General features: G+C 44.2%; 1 protein-coding gene across 6 annotated transcripts in view; it reads left to right on the top strand.

Annotated features, from left to right (window-relative positions):
- DGKD (diacylglycerol kinase delta) overlaps positions 1-13,194 on the top strand; it is an 81,567-nt gene that overhangs the window by 51,942 nt on the left and 16,431 nt on the right. For all 6 annotated transcript variants that reach the window (XR_009463431.1, XM_059730882.1, XM_014598979.3 and 3 more), the window contains 11 exons: positions 786-870; positions 1,549-1,643; positions 1,737-1,836; positions 1,978-2,251; positions 4,366-4,527; positions 5,377-5,505; positions 6,687-6,783; positions 8,950-9,060; positions 10,301-10,397; positions 11,620-11,727; positions 12,638-12,751. Coding sequence is in view for 5 of the 6 variants with exons in the window: in XM_059730882.1 (XP_059586865.1) it covers positions 786-870; positions 1,549-1,643; positions 1,737-1,836; positions 1,978-2,251; positions 4,366-4,527; positions 5,377-5,505; positions 6,687-6,783; positions 8,950-9,060; positions 10,301-10,397; positions 11,620-11,727; positions 12,638-12,751 (1,372 nt within the window). In the remaining variant the exon portion in view is untranslated. The remainder of the gene's footprint in view (positions 1-785; positions 871-1,548; positions 1,644-1,736; positions 1,837-1,977; positions 2,252-4,365; positions 4,528-5,376; positions 5,506-6,686; positions 6,784-8,949; positions 9,061-10,300; positions 10,398-11,619; positions 11,728-12,637; positions 12,752-13,194) is intronic.

The raw sequence follows: 13,194 nt of genomic DNA on the forward strand, positions 1-13,194 counted from the left end.
TGCCTGGCTGTCATCATTGCTTTATTTCCTCACTTCCATGGGTACTGATTTATCAAAAAGAAGGTAATAATTAAAAAATAATTTCTCCTTTTGCTGCAGCACTGATCATATTTCTCCAGGAGACTACATTTTATTGTGCTTACAGTAGCTTGGTACATGCAGATGCAGAGTACAAGCAGTTTTCTCTGCTGTGCTTCACTCACAGCCTTCTCCACATTGGAGTTGGACAGCATAATGAAACTGGCAAGGTCCCTAATCTCCAAAGTGCTCCGCAGATCTCATCAATTTCACTTGGCTACTCTGCAGTCTGCAAATTTTCCATAAACTTTTACTTGGGGATTTGATTTGATTCTTTTGTGTCTGAAACACAAATTAAAACTGAAAGCCAGAATGTCATTCTTGACCTCTAAAGCTTATTATACCAAGCTAACATTAAAAAAACACAAATGTATCTGCCTTTGGGACTTGTAACTTAGCAGCTATCATTCTGGACATGGAAAAGTGTGCAGTGTCTTTCTAGATAAGGCCAAGTAGAGATACCTTGAAGAGTGTGGGTGTGGAAAGCAGGGCGTTCTCAAAGTACCTCTCCTTTCCCCCCAGTTCATCCCCTTTACAGACTACACACACGTCTAGAGAGGCAGGATTTTTTTCTGACTACACTTCTGTGCACTCCTTTAAAAACAGCTCCCAGGAAAAGCTCTTTTATTCTGTCTTAGTCTTTAGCCGTTTGTATAGAGGAGGACCTAAGCCTTGTAGTAACAGTTGCAATTGTTCTTTTTCAACAGGTGGAGCATCATGGTGTACGAAACGAAACTCCCTCGACAGGCATCCACCTCCACTGTCACTGAAGATTTCAGTGAGGATTCTGAGGTACGTAGCCAGTTTCAAAGGGCAGGGGAAGACTGGCAAGGGGTTCTGTAATGAAGGATTGGCCCAGTGTAGACAAGGCTGGGGGCTGCAGAAGAAAACAGAATTTAGATGAAAGGCACATGAAGTGTCAACCATGCAATGAGCTATGGGTGCTAAACCAGGACTTGGCATTGTAGAGAAGGCTGGGGATGAGGCTGCTGAAAGAACAGACTCCTAATCAAGCACAGTAGGGTGATGCAGAGAGGAAGAAGTGTCAATGCAATGGAGCAAAAAGCTGTAGAAGTGGATGGGTTGGGTTGGTGGGTGTGTGATTGGCTTTTCTGTATTTATCCAGTAAGGCAGAATGCTGGTGGGGCTGCATAGCACAGCACTCAGAAGTATTTAAAAAGTTTTATCCCAGATGAATATTTCTGAGACTCTGTGCTATATGTTTTTGGCAGCTTTAGGGTCAAAATTAGTTCCCTGATAAGACATAGGTCTGGAGTGACAGGTGGATTCTTGAGCATGGGTCTCTCCTGTGGAATCAGAGAGAGTAAATAGAAACCATGGTGTTGCACCTTTGCTTTTTGGAATCCAGGTACACCAATACAATGTAGCATGTTGTAATTATCCATATACTATGGATCTACAGGTAACCTGGAAAACAGTGATCAGTAGTTTATTTCTGCATGTCACCAGGTACAGAAAATTCTCTTCTATGAAGACTCTGTGGCTGCTCATTTGTCCAAAATCTTGACTTCTGACCAACACTCTGTGGTCATCTCCTCTGCCAAGTGAGTACTTTCAGCAGTACCAGAGGGGGTCAGTCATGTTGAGAATAAAGGAGAAATCTGTGCATGACTATTCTCCCTACTTTCTTTGCCTAGGGTGCTTTGCGAGACGGTAAAGGATTTTGTGGCTCGAGTAGGGAAGGCATATGAAAAAGCAACAGAAAATTCAGAGGAGTCGGAGGTCATGGCCAGGAAGGTATGTTGGCAAAAGAGCACTTTAGATGCAGAAAGCAATGAAAGAAAATAGCTCTGCTGTCAGCTGGCAGGTGTGTGTCAGTGAAACACAGCAGGTAGGAGCTGGGCTGGTACTGTTCAAACCTTTTGCTTTCACTTGCAGTGCTCTGTCCTGAAAGAGAAGCTGGATTCCCTTTTGAAGACATTGAACGACGAATCACAAGCCTCTTCATCTCTTCCAAACCCACCTCCCACCATAGCAGAGGAGACAGAAGATGGTGATGGATCTGGCAGCGCCTGTGATTCTTCTAGTGACCGCTCAATGGGATCCTCATGCACTGCCAGACCCCAGATATTCCGGCCCCGGGAGCAGCTAATGTTGAGAGCTAACAGCCTGAAGAAAGCCATTCGGCAAATCATCGAGCACGCAGAGAAAGGTAACTCCTTGCAACTTTTTTGTGTTTGGAAATGTACCTTACTTTTGCTCCAGAGGGAGCCAGGATTCCTGATTTTAGAGGAACATCTTCCAGTGAGCCTGCATGCCCTTCGCTACATGAGGAAGGTTATCTCTGGAATAGACAGACCTTCTGCTTCCATCTTTCACCCATTTGAATGTCATTGCCAGCTAATGGCTGTTAGTGGCTGGTGTGAATTAATCACTATTCTCAGTCTAACTCCTTCTAGATAGGGGATGCTCTTCATATTGCTCTGTCTCCCCCTCAGTGTAGTTTCATTTCCTTCAAAAGGCATCAGCCAAGAAATCCAACCCTATCCTTGTTAGTTAGAAACCTGAGTGCAGTTTAACTTTAAACCAGTGTTTCTTAACCTTGTTAGACTCAAGCCCCACCTCCAAAAATGCCAGCTCTCAGCTTTCACTCTTTTTTTTTTTTTTATTACAGAAAAATAATAAATTTTCTGTTGCAGACAACTCAGAACACGACAGATTAAAGAGTTTTTGGCATTGTGAATTCCTGTTTGAATTCTCTGGGTTTATCTTGTGAATCATCTGTAGGAGTTTGCACACTTAAGAGTGCAAAAATTGTGTGGCAGCCCACACCCTGGTTGAGAATCACTGCTTTAAAACCAAGGAAGTATTTATTTGCATATGACAGAAAGGAAATGGGTACACAAACTTCAAAAGGATGTGTAAAGTCCACAAGCACCCAAACAAGTAAGCCCTCTTGGAAAGCAACTTTAAATGCAAACCAAAGTTAGGGCTCAGGTTCCTTGGATTTATAGCATGCCAGTGATATTCAGTTCAGTCTCTTGTCCCCACAGCTGTGAGAAGTTGTGCCTGTGATGGAAAAGACCTCTCGATTACACACACAGGATGTTTAGATTTCTTGAGGCAGTACACGAGCACTTGACTTCACCATCCCTTGAACAAACTACAATTACATTTCAAACATATTTGATTTAAGTTCTCTGAACAGTTTCATTTCCCAAATATACACGTCTCTATCCCTTCCTTCCTTTTTATTGATTTGCACAAACTTTGTCTTTCCTCCAGTGTTTCAGATGACTTGTTGCAGGGGTATCATATTCACCCTGCTCCCTCCTCCTCCCCAGGCCAGATCCAGACCATGGGGCTCCTGACAGGCCAAATCTGGACACATCAGTGACTGCAGGGGTTAATGCAGTTGTCACTCACCCCCTGCTGCCAACACACATCACCAGTGGGTCTTCATATCTTGGATTTTGGCAGCAGGCCCTGTCCCCACTTGCCCTACTCCTGAATTTCCGGCCCCTTTATGAGCCCCGTGGGTCACATGACATGGCTCTGAGAGCCAGATTTGGCCCATGAGCTATAATTTTAACACCCCTGACTTACTGTATTGTTATCTTGTTTTCCTGTTATGTAGTTTGTGTGTGCTTGGTTAACAATTCCAAGTAACACCTCATGCAAATAAAGTTTATCCTTTATATATAGTGTGTGGCTCAAAGGAGAAATTCATCCTTTAAAAAACTACTTCTCTTTATAGCTAACATTTAAAGTTGCATGGGAAGAATTACAATCCATCACGACCTTGTTATTTATAGTTTCAGCAGAGAAGCCAAGAAAATGATTAGGTCTGGTGACCCTCATCCCAAAACTGAGTCCTCTGGCGCAGGGATAAGCCAATATAAAGGGCATGGGAAAATTTCACTTGTCATTACCAGTCATTGACAGATTAATTCAGGACCTTTGGAGCTTTGTCCTACCCTAACAGTTGTTTAAGTCCGTGGGAGAATTGTCATTGACATGAATAGGAACCAGATCAGACGTTTTTGTCCCTTTTGTGTATGCAGATTTTTTGTTTGTTTGTTTCTTTTGTTTGTTTTTTGGTCTTTTATTTAGTTTGCTTTGTTAGGGAAGCAGTTGGTTCTATTTAGAGACTGTCTGGAGGAGTTTGTGTAGGTCACCTCATTCAAGATGATGAGACAGCATTTTGGCTGGTTTCCAGCATGCAGTATTGTATTTTGTTGCATTTGTCAGCCTTCCCTATCCCTTTGTGCTCTAAGGTCATAGTTGTCTATGACATCTCTTTGATTTCTCTCCCTGTGTCTCCAGCTGTTGATGAGCAGAATGCTCAGACACAAGAGCAGGAGGGCTTCATCCTTGGGCTTTCCACCTCTGAGGAGGGAAAAGAGCTGAGGAATGAGGATAAAATCTCCCTAGAGTCATCACAAAGTGGCAACTATGGAATTTCCAAAGGGAGGAGCCATCGGAAAGGTACCATTCATGGCCTCAGGGTCCTGCATTTCCACAAACTGAGATTTTCCTTTTCTTAGGTGTGTTAGACTATTTCTGTGCTTGTCCCTTTCCAAACTTGTTTTCTTCAGCCTGGTAGGGACGACAGCTCCCTCTCATCAGATTAAAGTCCTTGAATATAATTCTGTGTCTCAGTCCTCTTTTAATACAGCCTTTTTCCTGGAATCCTTTTGCCCTACCTTGGAAGGTTGGGTTAGGACCGCTGCACACAGTATCAGAGACCAAGGAGCTTGATAGGCCTTTCATGACAGCAGCAGTCAGATGTTGCAGTTCCCTCAGCAAAGCCCATAATCTCAGATACTCGTAGATGTCTTCCAGTCCACCCATCCCCTGACGTTTTCTTTCTGGGCCCTCCCCTTCCTGTTCAGATAATGGAGCAAGAGGTCAGTTCGCTGTAATCACTGTTAAATGAGAAAGCTGTAAGAAAGCCCAGTTCACTGCAAGTAAACTTGGAACTTAACTGATTCTGGGAGACAGATGCCCAAGATGATTGTTTCTGGTTGCAGGGGACTAGATTTAATGCAATCCTGTGTTGCTCTTTTCTTTCACCAGACCCCTTCCCTCTCCATTTCTGATACTAGTTTAAGGTATTTTTGTACCTTCAGTTTGTGTCTGTGCCAACAGAAACACCTCTGTTGCTTCATGATTGATTCCATCTCATTGCTTTGTATTGGCAAGGATGTGTGGATGCTGGTGGTAATTCCTAAGCTAGTGTGTGTCCTCTACTTGCTGCCTGTGCAGTGTGCTTATGGGTTTGTTTGAATAATGCATACTGTTTGTCAATAGCAATGTTTGTTTTGTATTTTATAGTGTGTAAGTCTCCCTGTGAAAGACTAATAAACAAAGGAAGTTTGTCACTCGGCAGCTCTGCATCTCTTCCTCCCCAGACAGGAAACCGGGACAACCTGCCAATGCTGAACACAAAGATCCTTTACCCACGTGAGTGTAATACCCACCCCTTCCCACTCAGGCAGCCAACTAGGCTAGGGGTGATAACAGCATAGTCTCAAGTCTCCAGCTAAGAGCATGCAGCAGTTCTTCACAGTATCTGTTCATGAAGAGAATCCATTGCCTAAGCCAAGCTGCGGAGGAATCTTTTCACAGATAACTTTCCACTGGGCTGGAGAACAGCAAAGACATTGTCGGAGGATTAGGAAAGATTATAATCACCCCCACCTTCTGTCTGTGACTGAGAGGGAGTTATATCGATGCAGTAAAGAGAGGGAATGAATTGCATAAATGTAACATGCTTGACATTTGTTTAACATGTAGTTGATATGTCTGGCACTGCAGAACTCTCCATGCAGTGCTATACACTGCATTCAAGAAAGACCCAAGGGTGACAGGTGGCCTTCCCAAGGCAAGGTTGAAGTCACTGTTGGTGCTTTCAGCTTGTTTTGTTTCCATCTCTGTTTCTGTTGTAGAAATGTTGGTATCCACCCTCTGAGTGTTTTACCCCTGTGAACAACAGTCCTTACTTGTTTGTGTGAATTGCTTTGTGTCGTGTCTAGGAATAGTTGGTTTTACATCCTCCCTGGAAATGTCTGGCATTGCTTGATGTGAGGTGCAGCCTCAAAACCCCTCTTTTGTCCCTTCGTTGTAGCCAAACAGACTGCTCAGTCTTGCCCTCTGCCTCTCCAGCATCAAAAAAGAGCCACTTCAATAAATTTAGTTCAGTCCCCCATTTCCCTAACATATGCAGCTTTTTATTACTGCCTTGCTTCTGGTGCTTATGCACATAGCCCTTTCCTCCCAAACCTATGACCCTTTGCCATGGCAAGAGCTCAGTTACAGACTCTGGCCATGTTGGAGAATGTTTTCTCTTCCTTGCTGGGTCCTTTCCAAATAGAAACATAAAGATTTTTTTTCTTTGTTGCTTTCCTCTCAAAGAATGGTATCCAAATCCTGTTTAGGATTGAGCCACATGATTTATTTATCAGGTGCCAGACATTTTGTTTTTCCATTGTATGGGGCCAGTGAAGGTTGCAGTTCATGTCTCAACTCTGTTCTGGTGCCTCTGGGAGTAAAATATCAGTTCTTTTTCATTAACCCATTCTGGCCTCCCCTATTTAATACATTCTGTGAGATCTGATATGTTATTCTCCTTTCTTTCCCTATAGATATTCGAGCTGGTATGTCTGGTTCTCTGCCTGGCAGTTCTGTCATCACCCGATTATTAATCAATGCAGGTCCATTTAACGCTGAGCCAGAAAACCTGTGAGTATGTGGAGGAACTTAAAGGGAATGGGTGGTTCTTGGTAAACTTCAGGGTCAGTCAACTGTGATGAGGGGTGGGCTGCCTCTAAAAGATAAATAAGGGACCACAGCAGTCCTGGGATGAAGAGATATACATAAACTCTCCTGTGCAGAATGCCAATGTGGGAAACAAACCGTTTAGTTAAATAGGGTTGAGGAGTCTGACTCAGTAGAGAAAATGAGTCTCCTGTTGAGAGAAGGTAACTCAGATCAAGCTTCTCTTCAAAACCAGTGGATATACAGAAGTTTTCTTCACCTAGGGTGTGACAAAAAACTTGTAGGGCCTATGGCTCTGCTCCCCCACATAGGTTTTTTTTCTTTTCTTCTCTTTCTTTTTCTTTGTCTTTTCACATGTCTGTCAACCTGGTTGCCGCATATGACCTGGCTCAGATAGAAGGGGGTGGATCTAGCCTCTCCATTGTTCTGAGTTCTGACCACATGACATGGGGGCTAGGCTTAAGCCAATGTCACTCCAGTAGGTAATGCTGATGTTTTTCAAATGGATTGGTCTGCTTCAAATAACACCTGTCCCTGACTGGGTCCAGGTGATGAGATCAATAGGGCTATTTAAGAGGGTCCCTCCATGTTGGAGGGATGGACATCTTCTGGACACAGAATCAAGCCATGTACCTCCAGAATCCTCTGGACATTGCTGTGAGTAACTTATCTGATTTGTAGCCAGTAACTTAAATCTAAGTGTTCTAGGTGCTGACTAAAAGGGCCAATGAGCCCCTTAAGCTGTTTTGCTCAAGGCTGTTTTCTTTCAGAGTTCATTTTTTGTTTATATTCCTTCCCGTGCCTTCCCTCTCCATGCAATCAAGCTACCTATCATAGCAAGCCTGGCAGTAAATGTTTGAGAGGGATTAGGCAAGTCTTTTTGCTCCCTTTGCTGGGCTGACTAAGGGAGGCTATAAGAAGCACCCAGGTATATCTTGCTGGGGCTAAGTAACCCCTAGGTCTACAGGGCCCATGTACCCCAAGCAGCACAGAGCTGTAACAGAAACCGGAGCTCAGGTGGTGGCAGGGGTTACACCAGGCTTGTGGGTGTGCTCTAGGAAGGGGCGTGGTCAGAAGTTGGCTCCCCTAGGGCGCCATCCAAAGCTTGCTTTTGGGCAGGTACAGTGAAGTGGGCAGCTCAGCTCCTGAGCACCCCCTACTGGCCCGCCACATAGGGCATCTATGGTCGTCAGTAAACTAGACCTCAGTACTTCAGGAAGGTCCCCTGGATTTTCCAGCAAGCTATAAATTCTGTGAAAATTCAAACATGGTATTTTTATCTTTACTCAACAGTGAAAAATGTGACTGGTGTGTTATCTCTATCACATGTTTCTTTACTCTCCTCCTGAATTTTCTGTTTTGGTGTGCTGTGTTTTTTCTGTGTTGACTGTGAATAGTTACACAGTAGGTGGAGAAACCAGAGAGTCTGGGTGGGATCATGAGAGACTTATCAGCAGGATGTTTCTGTTGACATTTAAATCACCATCCTCCTGAGATGAGCACATGTCTCTTTGTCACTTACTGCAGGTCTACACTGCTCTGTTCCATGCTTGGGAACACTGCTGGGCGCAGGCTTTGTCCTTTTGTTCCCATTCCATGTGTGCCAAATGCTGGGAATGAGGCAGTACTAGTGAGGGAATGTAGCTGCTTTAGAGCAACCTTGAGCACACACCAATAAGTTTGCCTTAAAGCCCAAAGGGAATGCCAAGCCTTTGGTCAGGGCTTCTACAATGTAGCTACACCACTTCATTTCCAGAAGCTGGCACATGCAGATAGAGAGCAGCTGTGGAGGGCATGTGGTATAAGGGCACCTTTCAGTACATTCACCCTTGTTAAATGTTCTGTTCAGCCACAAGGTCTAGAAATGTACCTTTTGGCCTAATAAATCTTAGACACCTCTTTCTTGGGCTCAGTGAGGTAGATTCTGCTGAAATTCTGTAGTGGAGTTTGTCAGTAGGCGGTCCATGCAGAATTGGCAGAGCATGAGCAGGCCTGCTGGCTGGCATCCAGCAGCCACCCCTCTTTCACCCTTCTACACCTGGGAGATGTGAAGTGGCCAAGAGGGGCCTGTAAGGTGCATATTAAAATCAGTGTGTCACTTTAAACAGACTGTTTTCTCTTTCCTGGCAGGGAATGTTACACAGAGAAGTGTGTCATGAATAATTATTTTGGAATTGGACTGGATGCAAAGATCTCTCTGGACTTCAACAACAAACGTGATGAGCACCCAGAGAAGTGCAGGTAGGCCGGCCAGTTCGGAGTCAGGTGGCTTTTGGGTCTGTAGAGGTGGTAGTGGCTACCTCAGAAGTGACTGATCTTAGTTTGTAATTTTGTGTGGGAACTTGAAACTGGTCATCTGAAACCACCATTGGTACATCATCACCTTGATTGCTTGGTTCCTCTCCAGGAAGGAAAGATAGCAGGTGAAAGAGATTACTTTCTGATTGAACACAGCATGGCTAGCTTAGGAGATCTGAGAACTACCTGTGATATGGGTTTGATGCCATTGTTACATTTACTTAATGACCTCAATAGCAGAATTTCTGGTATGGCTGCTTTCTAGCTACAAAAGAATCGTGTCCCAACTCCAAATACCCTGAAAGCTGGTATTTGTTCCCTCCCCTTATTTAATCCTACTGGTGAGCCCTACAGTTCTTCAGATACTTGTAGAGCAGGGGTTGGCAGCGTTTTTGGGCAGAGTACCAAAAATGCCCACACCCTCAACTTGTAAGATGTTGGTATGCCAGGGGCAGACAGCAGGGGTGTTGTGAGGGGCCTGATGCCTTGTTGTGTCGGCACAGCCCTGGACCCTTCCCCGCCATCTGCCCTGAGGCATGCATGCCCACCACAGCCCAAGCTGCTTGCAGCAGGTGGTGGGGAGACTGTAGGCCATTGCACCCCAGGGTGTGTGGAGCCCCAGCTTGGCTCATTGCTGGTGACTGGTGCATGTGCACCTCAAAATGGATGGCGGGGAAGGGGCTGGGGCTGAGGCTGCACTACCACAAAAAGGATCAGACTCTTCACAGCTTCCCTGCCATCTGCCCTGAGGCACACATGCCAAGCAAAATGTCTTTGTGTGCCACACTCTAATGCATGTGCCAAGGGTTGCCTACCCTTGCTGTAGAGAGACAGATTCTTTCGAACAAGCTGAAGCTAAGGTATTCACTCTTTGGGCAACATTCAGCAGCAGCTTTTGTTCGGTGACACGAATAACTGGATGCTCCTCCCCATTGGGAGTATCTGCAGATCTGTTTGAGCTTCTGTTATTGGATCTTCTCTAACTCCTTTTTTTTTTTTTTTGAGGCCAGTGTCTATTTAGCATACAAGGGATGACCACTGCCAGTGCTTGTCCTTTCTGGAAGGGAAGGACTCTAAGGGATAAGCCATATAATTTCACTGGCCTTTTCTCTCACTATGAGGGTAAATGACAATGCTTTGTGCTGACTGTTGTATCTCTTGTTCTTTTGTTTGCCCTTCTTAGGAGTCGCACTAAAAACATGATGTGGTACGGAGTGCTGGGGACCAAGGAACTGTTACACAGAACATACAAGAACCTGGAGCAGAAGGTCTTGCTGGAGGTGAGGAGTCAAAATGTACATGCATGACTGAATCTCCCTCTCAGACCCACCCCAGTCACCTCTGCTTTGGGCCTGGGGAGATTTTTATTCACCTTTCAGCGGAAAGTAAATCTCTGTTTACATCTGCTTCGGTCCCTTTGCACCTGATCTCACCATGATAGTTCCAGAGAAAACTTCCTGATTTCAGTTCTTCTGACTTCCTGACTGTATTAATGTATCCCAATGCCTCTGCGTGTACAATGAAAACACTTCTGTTACCTAATACAGAGCCTTTGTGTTTGCTAGGAAATTACATCAGATTAGAATTGTGTATGCTGGCATAATGTTAAGCATGACTTGGCACTCAGCATAGACAGGGACTGTCTTGTTTAACACTGTGTGTCTTGTACACACAATAACTCTTAACTTGTTAACATCATATTGGTTCAAACACATTTTATAGGGATCAAATTAGAGGGCAGAGTGGTGTTCTTCCACACACAAAGCAGGCTGCACTTAGGTGAGCCCTACTCACAGCAAATTGTACAGATGTTCAAAATGTGCCCATGACATTGTTTGGCTTCTTTTTCGAGAAACTTGACTGCACCTAGGAGCCCTGCTACACTTTTCCCATGTTTGATTGAGGAGAAGTTAAATATAGTAGCATCTCCCAAACATAGTCTACTAATGAGAGGAAAATGAGCATCCACATACAGGAAATGATGCCCTTCCTTTCCTTTTGTTACTGAGGAATAAAATAGTTAACAGTATTGATAACTAAACTGTCGTCAGTGGATATCTGAACTAACAACATGCAAAGATGAATGGGCTTTTCACTACCCCCAAACTGATGGTTCCAGGCTCTCTGTGGACTCATAGCTGCATTGGTTATGCTTTTTCTTTTACACACATAACAGTTAGATAATAATGACTTCTGTGTTTAAAAAAGAACCAAGATTCTGCAGAGCAACACAAAGTAGCTTTAGAAACATCTGTGCAGCATATGGAGCACCTGTTTCTGTTACAGCATGATGTAATTATCAGTGTAGAGAAGACCTTATATTCCTAGAAATTGTTGCTGACAGTGTACTTCAGTGCCAGGCCAGAAAGAGTGTGGTCTAGAAATCTTCTGTTCTCTTCATTGGTATGACTAGCAGTTACAGACTGCTCATGAAAAGGTTTTAAAATTGTTGACTGCAAACATTGTGCTGTTAAACTTAATAGTCTCTTCTCTTGTGAATAGTGTGATGGACGTCCTATCCCTTTGCCCAGTCTTCAGGGAATTGCTGTACTTAACATTCCTAGCTATGCAGGAGGCACCAATTTCTGGGGAGGCACCAAGGAAGATGATGTGAGTATTCCTAGAAACTGGTAAATCAGAAAACAAGGAACTTCGTTACCATCTCCTATTTATGCACCAGTTGCTCCTGAGACTAGATGCTAGGAAAGGGTATTTCTGGAGGCATCTGACAGGTTTCTCTATTAAATGGATGCATATTCAGAAGTCAGACTTCAGTAATTTGTTCTCCACAAGGATCAGCAGTGAATTGTACAGGAGCTTGGTCATGCTGGAGCCTTTTGCCTTTGGTGGAATGCTTTACATGAGGCCCACGATACAGGCAACCCCCGCTTAGTGCTCTTAAATGGTTCCTGAAGAACTGAGCGTTAAGCGGAATAGCATTAAGCGAAACTGGAAGTTTTTGATGAACCAAGATGGCAACACAAACAAACTGGCATAAATTGCACAACGAGGCTGCATGCCCATGAGCATTATAACAAAACTTGCTGAGCACTAAGTGAAATCAGGTATCAATGTAAAACGAGCATTATAGTGAAATAGCACTAAGCGAAACAGCATTAAGCAGGGGTTACCTATATTACCCATGTACAATTCCTCTACCTGTGAGTACCTAAGATAAAGCCAACTGAGGCTGAGAGAAGCCATTGGATCAGGTCTACAGACATTTTCTTTCATGCCAGGTACAGGAAAATATCCAGTCTCATAGGAAGAGCAACTTTCTTGCTGCTCAGAGGCTTTATGTGCCTGAGTTATACTTTAGCTGCTGTTGAAAGGCCACTGTGGATATTGAGGCTGCTTTTTCTCACACCTAGATGCCTGCAGAACTCCTGTTTGTAGCATCATTGCTAATTTTACAGAGAATAAATAGTGATAGTGAAAGGTCAGGGTCAAATCTCCATCCATGAAAGGGAAAGGAAGTTCTCACAGAGCAGTATGTGACCTGAATTCTCTCTCCCTCTAGACATTTACAGCCCCCTCCTTTGATGACAAGATCTTAGAGGTGGTAGCTGTGTTCGGTAGCATGCAGATGGCTGTGTCACGAGTGATTAACCTACAGCATCACCGGATTGCACAGGTATCCAGATGTTTTTGTGACCTCCTTGACCAACATTGTACTTTTTTCTACCCCATCAATGCTTGCTTTGAATGCTAAAGCCTATGACAGGTCTTCTTGCTTTGTCCCAAAAGGCCATAGAAATCAAAGCTTTATGGCTTTCTCAGTCTATATTCTGGCAATAGTGCCAGGGTTTGCAGGGACGAGGGCTTAACAGTAAGGTAACAAAGCAACAGAAGGATTTATTCTACGGGAGGAAAAGGTTATACGAAAAACTGACTGTGTAGTTTGAAGGCAGAATACACAAAACCCAGTTCAAATTTCTCACCCTCTTTCCTGACTACAATGCCATCCTCCAGAGTCCTGTTAGAGTTTCCAGACTTCAGCCTTCTGGCTGAGTCTTCCAGCCACTGACCACTGGGGACCTACACTCAGCCAAGGCCTGGGTTGTTCCAAAGCTCCTA

Source organism: Alligator mississippiensis, chromosome 7 (genome assembly GCF_030867095.1).
Source record: "Alligator mississippiensis isolate rAllMis1 chromosome 7, rAllMis1, whole genome shotgun sequence".
Classification (NCBI taxonomy): Eukaryota; Metazoa; Chordata; order Crocodylia; family Alligatoridae; genus Alligator; species Alligator mississippiensis.